The sequence below is a fragment of the Paralichthys olivaceus genome, chromosome 20, assembly GCF_024713975.1.
Source record: "Paralichthys olivaceus isolate ysfri-2021 chromosome 20, ASM2471397v2, whole genome shotgun sequence".
NCBI classification, from domain to species: Eukaryota; Metazoa; Chordata; class Actinopteri; order Pleuronectiformes; family Paralichthyidae; genus Paralichthys; species Paralichthys olivaceus.
Window position 1 is genome coordinate 12,064,993 of NC_091112.1, and position 18,712 is coordinate 12,083,704.

The 18,712-nt window shown below is 41.6% G+C and overlaps 1 protein-coding gene across 2 annotated transcripts; it reads left to right on the top strand.

Annotated features, from left to right (window-relative positions):
* The first annotated feature begins 112 nt into the window (after window positions 1–112).
* On the top strand, window positions 113–18,246 carry tbc1d5 (TBC1 domain family, member 5). Of its 2 annotated transcripts, XM_020090676.2 has the most exons (23): window positions 113–254; window positions 5,790–5,842; window positions 6,165–6,283; window positions 7,224–7,281; window positions 7,441–7,549; window positions 7,776–7,865; window positions 8,142–8,216; window positions 8,554–8,621; window positions 8,715–8,817; window positions 9,232–9,320; window positions 9,489–9,539; window positions 9,683–9,752; window positions 10,463–10,635; window positions 10,734–10,876; window positions 11,587–11,693; window positions 13,341–13,426; window positions 13,728–14,035; window positions 14,465–14,527; window positions 15,450–15,658; window positions 15,811–15,910; window positions 16,169–16,248; window positions 16,343–16,603; window positions 16,978–18,246. In XM_020090676.2, the coding sequence occupies exons 3-23, from the start codon at window positions 6,184–6,186 to the stop codon at window positions 17,272–17,274; spliced, it is 2,640 nt and encodes an 879-aa protein (XP_019946235.2). In that variant the 5' UTR covers window positions 113–254; window positions 5,790–5,842; window positions 6,165–6,183; the 3' UTR covers window positions 17,275–18,246. The 2 variants fall into 2 exon arrangements, with proteins under 2 accessions (XP_019946235.2, XP_019946238.2); XM_020090679.2 differs by lacking the exon at window positions 14,465–14,527.
* The last annotated feature ends 466 nt before the right edge of the window (window positions 18,247–18,712 follow it).

The following is an 18,712-nucleotide window of genomic DNA, read 5'->3' on the forward strand; positions in this document are numbered from 1 at the left end:
AGTCAGCTGGTGTTCAGCACATCCGCCTGACCCGCCACTGTTTACAAACCAGCGGAGAGAACCGACGCGGCAGAATGAGGAGTCCTGCGTGAACCGAGCAAAGTATCTGACCCACACCGGGAGTCTGGTCACCGCTGACGGGCTGTTGTTCCTCTGTGACACCGGTCACACTCCTCCAGCCTCCGGGGAGAGGGAGCTTTTCTCTGCTGCTGCAGCTGCTGCGCGTGTTATCGGAAGTAACGACAGGCCCGTGGGTGAGCAGCTCGCTAAACATCCAGGCGGCTAACGACACGTTAGCTCTACCTGCTGCAGGGTGTCTCCTGCGGGCGTCACTGTCACCGTGTGCCCGGGAGTTCATTCAGCTAAGTTAGCCTGCGTTCACTTCACTAGCTAACGTGACACAAGTTAGCTTAGCTGCTGTTTGGCCCCCTCCGCCTGCATCGATAATCCCTCTGTCTGTCACCGACCGTGGTGCATCGGACACTGTGTGCTTTTAGTCTGCAGGGACATGACATGAGCGGCACCATTTCCAAAACGTTCATGAAAAGTAAGGGTTGAATGTGATCTGGTGCAGAGTGTCGTTAGCTCAGCGCCTCCATGGCTAACAGGTTTGGTGATGGGTTTAAGAGCAGTGCGGATTGTTGGTAAAAGCTAACACTGTTTAATGCCTTTTCCCACAGCTCTCCACACTAGTTCACTGTAATTTAATAATAATAATAATCATGATTATAATAACTTAACGTTACACTTATTTGAGGGAGAATCACATATTTAAGGTGACTTGATTTTAAGTATCCCAGACTGCGTGACTGTCTGCAGCCTACAGAGAAGTAGAGGTTGTGTTGTCAACGTGCAGAGAGGAACACAATATTCACATTTGTGCATGCAGCACATAAGTAGTGACAGGAAGTTAAAAGTTGTAAATCAGTACTGAGGTTTATGTTGTTATAATTGCAGCTGTTGTACTTGCTGAACTTGAGTCTTCATGTTCCTGGTAGTTGGATAGTTTCTTCCTTGTTCTTCGTGCGCTGCAGGCCTCACTTTGGTGCAGTGATACCCAACATTACTGACTTGTGACCGGTTAAAACAAAGCTGTTTTCCATCTCTGTGCACAAGTTGAATTAGTTGGTAGGTTGTTGAGTGGTTGCACCCCACCCCCCTGCACTTTGTTTTATTAGGCCATCTCTGCACAACTAAATGTATTTCTACGCTCTGAATTTGATTTTACACAGTAAAATTGCACACAAGATGTCCTGTATTATATGTGTAAAAAAAAAAAACAACAGCATCTTATCCAAAGCTGGTTTGAGTTTATGTTTTCAACTGTGTTTGTTTGTTTGATTAAAAGCCATTTTCAGACATGTCCTCCAGGGGATCTAAAGAGAATTGGATCTGGACTTTCTCCACAGTTTGTTTACGTGAAACCTACAGATTTCCACAAAACTTGGCCGAAGGAAGAACCCATTGAATTTTGGGGCAGATTTACTTATTTTTATTGCAAAATAAAGCACTTTTAAAAAAAATATTTTCTTCCCAGGGAATCAATTCATTGATTTTGTTTAAAAAAAATATCAGGCACACTCAGGAAACTGATACCTTGAGTGTGTGAAATCTGGTGCAGCTTGATTGAATTTAAGGGCCTTGGCAGAGGTTTGCGCTCTTCTGCTCTCCATTTTAGTTTGAATAGTCTGGAGAGCCCTAAGGAGGTAATATCGTTGATTAATCCACAGGGAAAAAAAACCCGGATTAAAGGAAAAACATTCCATGCTTCACATTTATCTTGTGACACAGGCGCCCTCACCCCAACGGTTTTGCACCACTGCTCTGGTACTTGTATACAGACAGATTTCATTTCTAATCATGTATTTGAAATGTGAAACAGTCAACACCCTGCAAGTTCATAGTATTTTGCCAAGGTTGAGGTCCCTGAGCATGTTCTCAGCCTCATGGAGCATGTGACTACTGTGAAGGCTCCTGGGCTCTCACTGTGTGCAGAAGTAGAGACATGTGAGTTTGTTTAGCCGGGGTGTTTAACTTTGACTAAACAGCAATCTCTCACTGCTGGTTTGCTAATTCCTCTTTGAGCCATGTACCATTTCTTTTCCTGAATCTATTCTAGATTTGATTTCTCTGGTAATGGTTTAGCTGAAATAAATACAAGTAGACCGGTTCAGCTGTTGACTAATGTTATTATTAAAAGTCTGAGAAATGATTGAAGGCATTTTCTCGGGCTGAAAACAAGGCTGCAGTCTGTTCATTTCAAACGAGCTGCATTCATCTAGCTACATCTCTAAATGGAAATTCTACAGATCACTTCAGCAAAACATTTAATACACTTGACTTGACTAATCAGGGTTTAGTTTCTGAATAGTTTAGCCTTTGTGCCTTTAGGCAACGAGCGTTTTCTTGTTTTTTATTTCACCTCACAGTGAAAATGGGCTCTTTAGTGCCAATACGTGACCAAAACCTGCCTCTATGCTTTAAAGAGAGAGAACGACTTTTACTTTGTCAGCATGGCTGCCAAATTGAAAGTGGACATCTTGCTTTTGTTGCTTTGCAGAGAGGAAGCAACCCTAAAATATTCTCATGACACTGGAGAATGAGATGCTTCCTGCCTTTCGAAAAGAAACAAAGAAGTGGAGAAAGGTTTTAGACTGAGATCCAGTGATGTTTGTTGTCCCTCTTAAGATTGAATGTGTGCAGAAGGAAAGGGAGAGTGAGGTATTGTGTAGCATACATTGATAAGAATTATTGAAGGTATATTGTTGAAGCTAGGCCATCGGACCTTGTATGCGTTTAGAGAGCTTGATGTAGTCCTCAATGTTGACATTCTACCTTCATAGTCATACTTGAGGTGTTACCTTTAAAAAGAGTGTTAATGTATGTTACCAAATGATGTATTTGAATTTAGCTTCATGGGTTGTTAAGCTGTAAATCCCAGGAACAGATCCTCGACTTCAGAACAGATGGACGCGGTGTTATTTGTCTGCTGATTTATTTATGCATTTCATTATGTATTGATTTGATTATTTCATGAAAGATTCGTGATTTGAATTATTGAGGTGTCTCCAGGTGCTGCGGAGTAAATTATGCAGAAGCTAATTTGCCTTGATTATTATGTACTGTAGTAAAGTTGGGATGTCGTTGAGGAAGTAATGAAGGCAGCAGAAGGCTAAGAGAAGACTCTGCTCCAGGCGAGACTGTGCCAACGCAGCAAGGCCTCGAGTCTTTCACCTGCATCATCCTTCACTCACTCGCAAAGACTTTCACATAGACACAGGACGTACCTCCTCAAAGCACAGTGAGTGATCTGTGAACGCCCCCTCAGAGAGACTTTTTATTTTTAGAAAGAAGCGACAAAGCGCTGGATGTGTTTGCAGGCCTTCGGGAAAGAGAGAGTCTTAAAATATATTTTGATTCCTCTGTAGGTCAAAGTTAAGACAGATATAGTGATAATGTGAATTATCACTTCGTGAGAGAGGTGACTACTTTTGTATTTATGGTTGCTCACTTCTATATCGTTCAGGTCGATCTTTTACAGTCAAACTGAAAGACAGGCTCTTATTGGAGGTACACATTCACAACATTCCTCTGTTTTTTCCCTACGGTTGTGGATTAGTTCCGATTATTTAATGGTATAATGTGGTTTTTATGAGGGAAGGGAGGAAAAGCGCGCTGACTTAAGGAGAGCATTAGTCTTCGTGGAGAACAGATGTTTCCTAACAAAACAGGCACATACATTATGCATATAAAATCATTTCTATTTTGATGGCATGTGTAGCTGATTTATCGAGCCGTGTTCCATTCACATGGTTAATAGGTTTAAGAGATGCCTTTGTTGTGTTATTTCCACAATTTATAAGCAAAAAAAAATCATAATGCTCAGTGGAAGCGTGCTATTCTGTAGGCCTGTGTATTAGGCTAACCATATTCATAAACATATGAATAATCTCAAGCCGGATGAAGAACGCAGAACTGGTGGTTAACCCAAATTGTGATGTCTCAACAAAAAGTTAAACTTTTCTCAGAGCTGGGATCTGTTTTCTTGCATATACTTTAAACATTGGTATTTGTGTTGAGCGCATGATTTTTCACAATTATTAAAGACCCTGAGATTATTAAAATACTGATTTTTACATGGAGGCTGGGGGATTTTTTACCTCAAATGAAGTTCTTCCAGTACTAATTCAAGCAATAACTGTATTATTTAAACTACTTTTTTTATTAATCAATTAGGGCTGAAAGTAACAAATATTTAATTATCGATTGATCTGCAGATTGTGCTCTTCATGGCTTGATTAATACTTTTGACAATAAAAAAAATAAATCCCCAGAGGCAAATGTGGCACCTTCATTTGTCTTGCTTTGTCTGACCAACAGTTTGGAAGATATTAATACAATAATATAAAATAAAATAAAGTAGTAAATCAGTCCAGAACCAGACTGAAACAGATCAGCAGATTAATTGTCAATAAAAAAAATTCAATTCAGGGTTTCGTCTTAATGTTAGAAAATAAGGATATTTTATAAGGATAAAAAAAGACACAACAGGAGCTAAAACCAAAGATTGTTCTGTACTTTACTTAATATATTATATAACTAATGAAGAAATTCCTGAATAATTATCTGTTGATCAGTTAATCAATTGATGTCAATTTGTTTCTTCACTGCTCTCTAGACACTTTGGATTTTCTACACGAGCACATGGTTTCATTGCTGCAGTTGTTTGTTAAAAATGTTTACAGGGTTAAAATTTACAATCTCCTCATCTCTTCGAACTGAGCTGATTCGTCAGTTAGATGTTATTGGTTGTTGCAGCTATCGTGACTGTCTATGCAAAGGTCTTGTGGTAATGATTTAAAATTACTACCTGAGTAAATGTGCAGTATATTTGCGTTTTATAAGAAACAATGGATTCTCCTGAAATAGTTGATAGTTATTACAATATCCGATTCAGTGTTGTGTTTGTGTTATGAGAAGACAAGGCTGTTGACATCAGAATATTTAATTAACACACTAATTTGCAGACTTAATGACCTCATTAGTATTACTCCTTACGTTTAATATATCACAGTGAGCATGGTGGAGCATCAGGCACCTCAAGTGGCTCTTGTTATTTTAAGCCGTTCTTCACCGACTGTCGTCAGCGTCATGGTTTTATTTGATGCTGCAAAGTTCTGTTAAATGCAAAAAGTGGGAAAACTGTCACAATGTTACAAAAGCTTTTTGACATGTATTCTGTTATTAGTGCCAAGTCTGATATCTGTTACTATGTTGTACGTAATGAATGCATCCACTCATTATCTGTACCGCTTATCCTTTGAGGGTTATTGAAGTAGTTGGACACTGGGCGAGAGGCTTTCTGGACACGTCCCCAGTATATCACAGGGTCAACATTAGGAGACATTCAACCTTTCACGCTTTAACCAATTTACACCCAATCTGACGTCTCAGGACTGTGGGAGGAAGCAGGACTACCCAATGAAAACTCACACAGACACAGAGACAACATGCAAACTACACAGGGATAGACCCCCGAGCTGAGATTCAAACCAGGCACCTTCTTGTTGTGCAGCGTCAATGCTGACAGCAGTGCAAAGTGAATGTGATGTTTAAACGATGGATTTACTATCGATTAGCTCATTGATTCTAAAACTAAATTGTGTCGTCACTTTTATCACTGGCGTTCAGAACATTCAACAACTGTTTATTTCTGCTTACTAATGACATAAAGTTATTGAAGACCCTTGTCGCCCCCTAACTTTCGTAATTGTTTCTTTCTTTTGCAGAATCATCCTTTTCCTCTGAGTCTTGTGCCGTGGAGAATATTAAGGCTGTGACAGTAAGTGCTGAGATAACAGTTCAAGTGGGATTTCACTGTTGGATATTTTACTGATCACAGCGGGTTGTTGCGGAGAGGGTCAGGGGTTGGCTAGAGTTAGGCCATAGATCAGCAATCAACTTTGAAAAGATTTCAACGGGAAGGTAACTGTCAGCAAATTCTCTGACTGAAGGTCAGTCTCCTTATCAGTGGAGTCAGTGGTCGAAAGTCATGCATCGCATCACTGGAGATGTTCGTTTGTCTCTTCTTTATCTGTTATCTGTTTTGTTTTACTAATCTGTGATTTAATTCTGGGTTTCATTTATCTTTTCTCACTGTCAAGGTCCGGCTGGCTCGTGGCCATGCAGCATCCCAATTTTGAAACTCGCCATCCGCTCCAGACAGACGAGCAGCAGGAGACGGGGTTCGACCCGCTTCAAAATTTCAACAAGAACCACAGCAGTATGTCAGCCTTCATTTCACGTTTTCGTGCAGTGCGTTGAAAGACTTGCATTTTGAGAAACTTAACATGTTTTCAAACATGAACACCAGAGAAGGTCTGCGCTTTCTCCAGAGTATCCTTTCACTTACAGAAGAATGCAGTAGCAGCTTCTCCGGTCAGGCGTGATTAACACAACGCAGAAATCTCTGGAGCGTTAGGGTGGGGGGTGGTGCATGAGGCATGACTATAAATTCCACTGCTAAGATCCCAGGTTTTTGTTTACTGCACATTGACACTAGCACGTCTGCAGACACTGCTTCTGATATTTGCGTTCTAACACACAGCCCCTCCAGATAATGTCAGGTGGCCTATCACAGGCTCCTATCAGTAGACAAGCTACAGAGTGTAGCACAACAAGTTGAAGAAGTAGATATGAAAAGATAATGAAATCAATTTTGGAGCTGACTGTGAGTCACAGACATGGATGGCGACGCCCCCGGGCTGAGGTGTTTTTATGTTTACGCGTGAGAGAGAGATAATGTTGGGGGTTGACATGTCGTGGAACTGATGAATATTCATGCTGAGTGTCCCTGTGGAATGATCTACTCCTGTAACTAATGTTGATAGACAGCTCCATGACTTGGATGTGTGTTCACCTGCAGGCCAAATTAGACTTATTACCCACCAATAAAGACAAAGAGAATTACTTCGTGCTGTCACTTTTCCTGCTTCCGGCTCTTTCGCATCTCCTGCATGATTTGAAAAAGTAGCTCAGAAAATAAATCATGTGTTGTTAGGAAGCAGTAGACAGGCCAGTTTGTTATGATGGTTTTAAAAGGTTATGTTTTTGTATATGGGCCTGTGTTCACAAGCTTTGAAATTATTGATGTCAACTTTTACTCCCCATCACTGGTTGTTTATATCACCCCCTTGTGGTTGTGTCTGTGCCTGTTTTAACAGGAGGATCTCTTGACAGCAGCAGTTACTCACAGTCTCAGTCAACCTTCCTCTCATACAGGTGAGTGTTTTCCTGTAGTTTAGTGCGTGAGTGCTTTTCCTGGTCCAACACACAGCCCAGCCTTTACTGCTGGATGACACATCAGATGGAATACCGTACCCAATTTGGGTTGAGAAGCTCATAAATCTCCTGGTCCTCTGCCTCCCCTCCCTTGCACAGGAATGAATGGGACGACCTGTTCCTCAACAGTAATTACCTGGCCAGGATCCGGCAGGCAGGCATCAACGGTCGACTGAGGAGCAGCCGCTTTCGGAGCGTCTGCTGGAAGGTAACTGCCAAATGGATCAAGCCATCCTATCGAGTTAGATTAAAGGGGCTTTGCCAATTTCTCTGCCTCAGAAAAGTCTGCATTCCTGGCATCTTGCAGGGCTTTTATTTTATTTTTGAAAATGCAGCCTATAGTTTAGTTTTGAAGGTGTCAGTTTTCTACATGCTTGTGACTTCTGAGAGATAGAAATTCTTGTTGGTAGCATGAAATGACTGTGTGTCTGCAGCTGTACCTGGAGGCTCTTCCTGAAGACAAGGGGCAATGGATCAACAAGACCAAGGAGCTCCGAGCCCGGTATGAGAAGATCAAAGAGACGGTGAGAGCACCACTCTGTGGCCAATTCCTGCAGCATGATGGGAAAATAGGTTGCAGTAGCTTTTTGTGATTCTGCTGTAATTTGTGGAGCATTGAGGCGTTAATAACCAACTAAATTATTTTGTGGATATGGTGATAGTTTATATTTTAGATTTAAATTTTTGAAGACTGTCACCTGCCACAGATATTTTAAACTAAATAGAACTTTTTTCTTCTACACTGAAGGATAGTAAGGTCACAATATGTCACTGATCTGTTCTGCATTCTTCTGTCTCAGCACATCACTAACCCTCGCAAGGCTGCAGGCCAGCAGGACCTGGTGGTCAACAACCCTCTGTCTCAGGATGAGGGGGTAAGTTTTGCGTTTGTCTCCATTGCACTCAGATTTAAACTAATAACATAAAGACATGAGAACAATAAACAACAGGGCATTGGCTGAAAAAAAGTTGCTATAAATATAGAGAAAAGAGTGAGGCACCAACATTTAGTTTCTGTTAGTTACTAGTATTACTTTAAAATCCTTTTCGTCAGTTTACAGCAGGTCAACTTTAATCATCTTAAAAATGGAAATATTTCATATTTGTCTCTATACAAGCAGTTGCAGTTCAGTAAGTTTCTCAAGTACGTACTCAAGTATTATTCTGGTATTGCATTTTTGACGCTGTCTTATTTTCTCCTTCGATTTCCAGAGTCTGTGGAACAAGTTCTTCCAGGATAAAGAGCTGAAGGGGATGGTCAAACAGGATGTGTTAAGAACGTCAGTATCATCATCTTTCTATTTATTTGCTGTCAGAAAGATGTAAACACCTGCTCTCTTCATTGTATTCATTTATTTTACCATTTCCTTCAGGTTCCCTGAGATCCGTTACTTCCAGGATGAGGATGTGAGGACCAAGCTGACAGACATTCTCTTCTGTTATGCCAGAGAAAATGAACAGTTATTATATAAACAGGTACTTTGCCCTAACAATGATTGATTTAACTGAAAGGTTTGAAGTCTGAACATTGTTGTTTTTAGGAACAGCGATCCTTTAATGTCCCTGGATGCTGATACTGTGTGTGTCTCAGCACCCAGTGTGTTTAGACAAAAGAACAAAATGCCTTTGTAACCTAATCATTATCGGTGTCTGTAACAGGTGCCAGCGAATAAATAGTCTGCTAGAACAGCATCTTTTTTGCAAACTGGAAGTGACATATGGCCGGGCAGTGGCTAACAATATCTAAATTAAGGCTGTCATCATGGATTAGAAACCTCGTGCATCACCATTAAAGAAGGACTGACCACAAATGAACCATATTTTCTCCCTCCCCCTGCCCTCTCACGCCTTCCACTCCCTCTACCTCTGTCTCCTCCTGTCCGTCTGCAGGGGATGCATGAGTTGCTGGCTCCCATAGTGTTCGTGCTGCACTGTGATCATCAAGCCTTCCAGCATGCCAGCGAGACGGCCAGCCCCAGGTCAGCTCCTCACTGGTGAACCTGAAACTTTCACCCGTTTGTTGTCATAAACACCCTGAGACCCCTCTGGGCTTCAGTAGCTTGCGCTCTCTTCAGAAACCAAAATAGGTCTGTGTTTATCTGTGGAAGGATCAATCTAAGGGGTCTGTTGTTTGTTTTCCTCTACAGTGAGGAGATGAAGTGTCTGTTGGACCCAGAGTACCTGGAGCACGATGCATAGTGAGTACTGTCTGATAGGATGTGTATTTTTTCTTCTTTTCACCTCACAATATGTGACTTATTTGTTTTTTAGTCATTTTGTCTTACCCTCCACGCACAATACACACGTTCACACACTCACACTAATACACCTCTTTCTCTAGTGCCATGTTCTCACAGCTAATGGATACAGCAGAGCCGTGGTTCTCCAGCTTCGAGAGAGAAGTGAGGAAGGTCAGTGTGATCTGAAGATCTGCCATAATTGTTTGTGCATTACAACACAGTTTTAGCTCATTAATGTCATGTATTCAATACATGAATATTAATGTTTAATACGACATCAAACACAATAAATGGCATCACCTTCTCATTCTGGTACTCCCCTGTAAAATGTAAAACTGATCAGCTGTCAAAAAGAATCCTGCAAATGGCTGTCGTGTTGTTTTTTAGATTCACTGTTGCTGATAAACGACTGTTTTCATTCTCAACTTCAGTGACTAACACATTCAGTTTCAAAAGCCACTGTGTTTTTCCACTTGGATGCCTTTTAATTTGCACTTACAGCAGTGGTAAATGTTCAACTGTGAGGCTGGTATTAATAAGATAGAATTACTGCATTGTAATAGAGATATTCGTCATTGACAACAAAAACATTTATTGATTATTAAATCAGTAAATACATTACACTGCTATAATAGAAAAAAGCTGAATATTAATATCATTAGAAACAGACTTGATTTCAATAAATTCTTAGCATGACAAGCTCATAACATGGTCATACTTCTTAAACAGCAAAAACCTGCATAGAGTAAACTGTGGTCTACCCTCCCTAGAAGAATCATTTCATTGGTCCCTTTGTGTTAAATTGTTATAAATTGGCCGCAGATGCTGCAACTGTAGGTTTATATAATATATGCTAATTACATAATGATCTCCTCCTCAAGGGTAAGGAGGAGATGCTGACCAGCATCCCATTTGCTCGGCCCCAGGACTCAGGACCATCTGTTGCCATAGTGACCAAAGTTAACCGCATCCAGGACCAGCTGGTGAAGAAGCACGACGTGGAGCTGCACATGCACGTAAACCGGCTGGAGATAGCCCCACAAATTTATGGCATGTCAGTAGCCACACCTTTAGCTCAGTATGTCTGAACCTTTTCTTCTCCCTCGGCTTGTGCACAAACACACTCACCTTCTCCATCTTTATGTCTGTCAGCCGGTGGGTGCGCCTGCTGTTTGGTCGTGAGTTCCCTCTCCAGGACTTGCTGGTGGTGTGGGACGCCCTGTTTGCTGACAGCATCACTCTGGACCTGGTGGACTACATCTTTGTGGCCATGCTGCTCTACATCCGGGATGCTCGTATGCCCCATTTGTTACTGAAATAATCCAATAACGCCACGAGTTGTCTTTGCAGTATATCTAATAAGAAACACTTATTTCCTCCACCTCATTTAATCAGATGGGGTTATTTTGCTTTAAATAGAATACAGTAGATCCTTGCTGCCATATATAGATTCAAGCAGGATGTAGGTTTCAGCTTGAGGGCAAACATCGTCCCTGATTTGTCCTTTTTTAATCGGTCACTGAATTCTTGCTTTGCAATAAGCCTGTACTTTAAACTGCATGTCTAAGAATACTTTTGAGAGGAAAACAAAGAGGAAGCTGTTCATCAGAGAAGTGCTTCTCTGAAGGTTACTCTGAAAGGATGCTGGTAGAAGATATTCAAGGACTGATGGGAACTCTTAAAATATTTTTTGACACATTTGACTCAATTGTGTCCTAAAGGAAGAGATGCAGCTACCGTTGTTTTTGAAAGTAGTATATGCAATCATGTTTTGGAGGTCAGCGTACTAATACTATACATACTGTACGTTGCATAGGAAACTTTAATAGTGTTTGAGTGGTAGGTTTGTCCCCCATCCTGGAAAGAGCATGTCTAAGCCAGACAGCATATTTTAATCAAGATCAAACATTGACAAAGAAAATAAATGCTTCATTTGAATGCGTTCTTTAGTTAGATTGTTCATCAGGCTCCTCTAATGCTGCATTTGTTGATTTTCTTGTTTCAGTCATTGCTAGTAACTTCCAGACCTGCCTGGGCCTGCTAATGCACTACCCTCCGATAGGAGACATCAATGCTCTGCTTCAAAAGGCTCTGTTCCTTCGAGATCCCAAAGTAAGCAACCACACTAGTCTAATTACTGTAAACAAAAAAGTGGTATTCATGTATATTTTGTGTCCATGAGTAACAGTTGTATTGTTTGTTTGTTACACTTCAGTCTTCGCTGAAAGTTCCTGTGGTTTTATACTGTAGCACTTTCTTTATGCCCGAGCAGCCACAACTCTAAAAGGAGAAGGGAGAGGACATTTTAAATGGAAAACTTAGATACTTGAGCCATCTATATGTATATATCTATATCTTAGAAGAGCTTCACTGATCTGTAAAAAAAGGCCTCTAGATACAGTATAATATACTTGGTTAAAGGTAGATAAGACCTGAAACATTTAAATGTTATTGAATATCATAGTTTCGACATTAATTAACTGTGGTGGCCGGCCATGTTCTAATTTGTCCTCCCACAATTTCATAATGAAGCAAAACAAATTTACACTTCTCATAATAGCGTAAGAGATCTTAGTGTTTTGCTCCGTTGATTCTTTGAGCTGTCTGCAGCGCTATTGGCCTTGTGCTTGCTCTGTCTCCCCCCAAGCTATACAGGAACATTCAATGCAGCTCTCACACACAAGAACTTCTCATTCACTCTCTTATGTGCAGGTGCACCCTAGATACATCCACACACTAAATTAATTCTGCCACTTACGTGGTTTAACAAGATTTTTAAGAACCTGATACAATCCTCAGATACTGTAGCTCAGTGAAGCCAGCTGAAGGATTACGTCTTGCCACTTGTCTTTTACAGATTTGTTTCAGATGCTTAAATTCACATTTAGGTTAATTTTCAGTTGTGTGCAGGTAAGCTTGATAGTTCTTCGACCATATTACACCATCTTTGCACAAACATGACAAGATCGGAGAAAGATGCATTGTAGTGTTAGAGAAGAAAATCTTTTTCCCAATTATGTTAAAATAATAGTGATTTGTGGAGTCTGCTTCATTTTGCAATAATGGAATTATTATTTGTAAAGATGCTGCAACCTCAAAAAAGTGCAAAGCCATTGTTTGGGATGAAGCAACCTAAAAGAAGATTGCATATTTTTCCTTACACACACTTTTTTCACTGTCCCTCTCTCTTGCTTATCTCACACACACACACACACACACACAGCCAGATGGATTGTTCTGTCACTCTTACTTGTACTCATACTCAGATTCACATTTTTATATTAAGCAGTCGCTGACATGTGAGCGTTTAATCATTATATGTTCTTTGACCTTAGCTAACACCTGCCTGTCCCTGTATAAACCATATTGTGTTCATCCTCCCTATCCACTGACCCATAAACCCAAACACAACAACTCCCCACACTCCTGACCACTACGCTCCCTGGGATGAAACCCCAGGAAGGTGCTGATCCAACGTGACAGTGTGAACCTCAGGTGAATGGTCACGTCACACCACGTCCGCATCACAGTTACACCTGGGGGGTCGTCATCATTAATAACACGGAGGGTGGGGGCAGGAAAGTGGCTTGTTTACTCATGAGACATCAAGGCACACGTGTTGTTTACGTAGTCATGCATAGACACAGATTCTAGGCCGACTTGTTCACTCTCCTGTGTTATCACGCACAGCAGCAAGGATTGTAGATTTTTTTTGTGTTAACACAGAAAAAATAGTTTGCTCTGTTCTTCACTTTGTAGAACAACCCACGACCTGTCAACTACCAGTTTCAGCAGAACCTGGATTACTATAAAACAAGGGGAGCTGACCTGATGAACAAGACACGGTAAAATACACACAGTTGTTCTCCCAAACACACACAAACACTGTGTGAACCAAAGTTTTCCAACCAAAGAGTTTAACCAAAGGAATTTGAATTCAGTTTTTCACAGGTAGAAATTTCGATTTATAATCTGTTGTCACATTTGGAAAAAATTTAATTATCAACGTTATCAATGTTATTTTCTGAGATCTCACAATGTTAAAGAAATTTTAAAAAAATCTGGAAGGTAGGAAATAAATCCACACCTTGGAAAAACTAAGATTGATTGTAAAGTTTTGTTCTCTCTGTACGCCTCAACTTCCAGTTCCAGTACAAAAACTGCCCCCCTCAACATCAACAAGGTCTCCAGCAGCCTGCTGAGCTTTGGCAGGAAGCTGATTGCTCCGGCCATATTGGGTGGGTCCGGCGGGATCTCGCCAATCAACAGCGAAGTACACTCCTCCTCTTCCTCCTCCTCATCTACTTCCCCCGCCTCGGCCCCTGCACCCGTCCTGCCTCACCCACTCGCTGAGCCGCCGTCAGCACACGCTCCGACGCAGACCCAGAGCCACGTCCAGAATCAGCACTATCGCCTGCTCAAGTCAGAGAGCATGCCCGTCCAACTCAGCAAAGGTGAGTGACTGGACGCGCCAGGATCTTATTTCAGGACAGCTTTCGAGGAAGCAGCTACTCATCTGCTCAGTCTGGTTTGCTGTTGTTTATCTGGTAAATAAGCTGCATGTTCACGTTAACTCCATTGCAGTTGAGCTGAATATCAGTTAATAAAAGGACTGCACGATTAATCATCATTTTCATTCACGATCTCGATTCACACCCCTCTTCAATCTTTATTTTATATGACAACCATTCTGCTAAGTTTGCATTGGCAGGGAGATCCGCTCCCCTACCTGTTACACCATATGATGATCTATTGCTCACAAATTGATCTAGAATCTGATTTGAAAAAACAAAATCGTAATTCACCTATTATTCGTATTGTGCAGCTCTGGTCGGTCATTGGTTTGTTTGGCTTTGGCATCATCAGCCTCTCCTGTGTGTTAGATGCAGTTTCAGGTGAAGCGTCTCAGGTCTCCCTCCCAGCCCCGACTCACACTGACACACAAGGTAACTGCTGCCACGGCAACCGCTTGTGTGATTCACCAACCCCGTCCTCCGCCATTCGCTTGCGCTTGTTGCACGTCTGCATGGAAAGTTTGTCGTTGTTTGGTCAGCTGTTGTTGCTGCTGCTTTGTACAGTATTAGAGTAAATGAATATAGCATGTGATACTGAAGGGTGACCAGCAGAGGGAGATCACAGCTTGCCTCAACAGTGGAAATGAAGCCGATGGCACAGACACATCATGGACTTTTATGTCTTCTGCCTTTATTGCTTTTAAACTTGTGATCAGGCACCTATGTGCTTTGTTTTGAAAGTGGAAAAGGTTGCTGATGTCGTCTGTCACATCGTTTGCAAGTTTCCACATGTCCTTTTAATTACACAGAAACTCAAACACAGATTTTTTTTTTTTATCCTGTGCTTTGCCAATGGAATCCAGAATAATTATAGACCAGTAGTCTTTTAGTATAATTAGTTAATACATTAATAAATGGAAAATGGTATCAGATATTTGCATTTGCATGATGAGGACTAATTCAAAAATCAGCAGTGGCCAATCAGAGCTGCTGCTGCTGCTGCTCCATGGGTTTGACATAATTGAATCATCAGGTGACATAGTACTTACACATCTTTGCACTAGTTAAATGGAAATTCTAAAAGTCATTTAGTATTCTGTTTTAAAATAAATATATTCATCATTTGAGAGTCATTCATTTTCAATTTTAATTATCTATTTAATTAAACAATTTTTTTATTTGGATTAATAACTTTAAAAGTCTATATATTATGCCTCCAGGCTTCACATTCTTCTTGAACTCTTCCACTCTTTAATTTCAATTATTGGATATTAAAATGCTTTAGCTATAATATCAGTATTTCTTTAAACCAGTTTACCTCTTCCTCCTCTCTCTCTCTCTCTCTCTCTCTCAGGGCAAAGCTCCAGGACAGTCAGCTCCTCTCCGAGCATAGAAAGTCTCACTGGTGGGCGGGCTCAGTCCACCGCCTCTCCGCCCCTTCCTCCCTCCAGAGGCAGTGACGTCAGCACTTCCTCACCTCCACTTTCTGCCACCAAGAAAGACTCTTTCTTCCACATCACTCGCTCTCGCTCCCACAGCAAGACCATTGGCAAGAAGGAGTCGGTGAGCTGTTCGCTTTGTCAGACCCGTCGTTTTTTACTCGGCCTGTCAGAGTTGTGTGTCATCTTCCTCTCTCTGTCACTAAGCCCTTTTTGTCCCTCTCTAATCTGTTGTGTTTGTGTACTTAAGTGTTTACTTGTGTGTATTATCAATAGGAGGATGATCTGGAAGCCCAGGTATCTTTCCTCCAGGGACAGATCAACGACCTGGAAGCCATGAGCAAATACTGTGCCAAGATGATGAACGCACACATCTGTGAGTTTAGCTGTAGATCTGCTGCAATTATTAATCATAGTAATCTTTCATTTTGCTTCCCTGTTGGGAATCTTTTAATTTGATCCGTTGATTACAGACAGTTTAAGATACAATATACGTGTTGCATTCCATCGTATTGCTAAGTGGGCATAATGTTGGACAAAGATTTTCAGACTCCAAGTTGATCAGATTATAAATTCATCCGAATCTGAAGAATCACGTAGATGATGTCATAGCTCATTAACTATATGTCCACAGGTAAAATCCAGGAAGTGATTCTGCAAGAAAACCTGGAGAAAGAGGATGAGGTCCTGGTGTCACTAGCTGGTCTCAAACAGGTCAGTCCAATCTATGTGTGGGTACGGACAATGAGCATTAACGTTTGGTCTTAACGCTTGTAACATTTTCTGCTTTGTGCGTTGATCCTGTCAGATCAAAGACATTCTGAAGGGGGCGTTGCGCTTCAACCAAAGTCAGCTGGAGGCGGAGGAAAACGAGGAGATCACGATTGCCGATGATCACTACACCTCCACTGCAGCTGCTGAAACCGCTCTAGCTGCCATCAATCACCATGGCGACCGCAAACAGAAAGTTAGCAGCAGGCAGAGCCGGGACTCTGATCTGGAAGGCAGTGCGAGCACGGATGAGAAAGAGGAGCAGGAGGAGCAGGCCGTGACTCCACCTGAGCAACAGGTTAATAGTTGATCAGTCATCTTCAAAGCTTTCAAGTTAAGAGCCCCACACTTATTTTAGCTGTGTTACTATTAACTACATAACACTCAGTGTTTAAAGATTAGTTTGGGTTTTTCTAATTGTCTGAAGTTTTTGATTCAGTATTTAATACTTCTTTAAAATCTGATCTGATTGAATTTTTATGAAACATTTTTCCAATGGGCCAAATTTTGTATCACATGGTCTAATTCTGCAAAGAATACAGAATCACATCCTCCCTGATGTCAGATTTTTTTTTTTTTACCTTTGGATACTTTGTGCTTGAAGACTAAACAAGCAGCAGAGAGCAATTATGCAGCTTTTACTCATGCACACAATTTTTAACTTACGAGCAGGTGGCGTCTTTCCCCGGCTCAGAGGGTAAAAACTGGGACGACTATATCCTCGTGTCCCAGGATGGGGACCTGCAGGCTCCTGAGGGGGGAGGAGCAGAAGGAGGAAGAGCCGCAGCTGAGCAGACCCCTCCGATCAGGCGAGGGCGCGGCCTGGTACGTATGGAACCCGAGGGCGCAGCTGGGACCTTCCACGACCCGCTGATGGCCGGCATCACCTCAGGCTCCTCGAGCCCGGACGAGGGCTCCACCCACAGCAAGGACTCTGACTTCACCATCGTCAACCCGAACGACCTGTGAACAAGCAAATCCCGCCTCTCTTCCTCCTCTTTTTCTTCCTCTTCTTATTCCTGTATCATTTCCCCCTTTGAGGATGTGATCAAAGAAAACTGACTCTGGGTCAGAGAGGGGAACCTTGCAGTTTTGGGTGGATCACCACTGGAGCTGCGGTCAGCTAGAATATTGCACATGTGGACTGTGACACTTTAAGTCAAATACCTTATACTCCGTCTCTTTAACTGTCATCTGTGCCACTTCAGTCCTGTCTGAGCTAATGCTATGTTGATGCGATCTGCCTAATGCCCATCTCCTCATTCATTGTGTCCTGTCACTCATTTCATTGTAGTGCCCTGCTCCACAGAGAGAGGGAGCCACTGTTCTGCTTTTAACCGTGTCACTACATGATTACTCTGAAAAGCTGGACCTGAAACTGCAGTTTACTGTTAGGGAAGGACACTCTTCCCCTGAGCCTGCTGTACTGATAGAGTGTGATACTCTGTTTCTTCTCAATGTGGAGATCTGGCCTGTCTGTGTTTTTATGTTTGTCTACGTCCTCACAGAGGAAGCGCTCTCCTCTGACTCTGAAAACAACAGGATAACGTTTTCCTGTCAGTCGTCGAGAGCAGCTTTCTCCCCCTCCCAAACCAGTGCCTATGACCATTAATCTTCTCTCAACCAAACAAAACCTGACTCTGTGATCTTCTTCTTTTTTTGTTCGATTTTTTAAAAGAATATTTTTAACCCTTAAACATTTGGTTTCCTGGATAAAATGATTAAATTATGGAATACATCTGTTTTCCCCCCTTTTTGTTTTTAAAATCGATCCCAATGTGGACATTTTAATGTGGAAACTGACACTTCTCATTTCTCACATTACAACTAAGTTGTTCATCGTGGAAACCATGTAAAGCAGCGCACACAAAGAATGTCCCTCTAGCTGCTCGTTCAGCATAATTAACTCTAGACGAATAAAATGACATTGCTCTTGCTACACACTGAAGTTAACACGTTTGTTTGGGGAATGCTTTGCCTGCTTACGAGAGAATGACGCAAACCTTTATGTGTAAGCATCCAGGCTGAACAGTTGGTTTACGACCATATTTCATCAATACTCACATTATTGTTTTACTTTCTCACGAGAAACTGCAAAGAAAAGCTCAACACAAGATACAAAGCTGGTGACGAGCTTTCATGAATGTCACAGTTATTGTACCGCACCAGATATATGAGGAGTGTGGATAAACCTCACTTGTTTGCCTCTCGGTGATAGTGATGCTTTGGGTTTAATGCTAATATAAGCATGCTAACATCACTCACTTCACTTTTATAGATAACATTTGTTAATTAGCACCAAACCCAAAGGCTGTTGGAAGCGTCATTTGTTTTACAGGTAATTCTCCATAAACCCCAAATTAATATTTCGAGTTATAGTTTATCCTGACGGTGACACAAATATCTG

Coding starts and splice junctions, on each gene's coding strand:
- tbc1d5 (XM_020090676.2), top strand. CDS start 6,184: ATGCAGCATCCCAATTTTGAAACTCGCCATCCGCTCCAGACAGACGAG. Junction 8,217..8,553: donor CTCTGTCTCAGGATGAGGGG/GTAAGTTTTGCG, acceptor TTCGATTTCCAG/AGTCTGTGGAACAAGTTCTT. Junction 10,877..11,586: donor GCTCTACATCCGGGATGCTC/GTATGCCCCATT, acceptor TTCTTGTTTCAG/TCATTGCTAGTAACTTCCAG.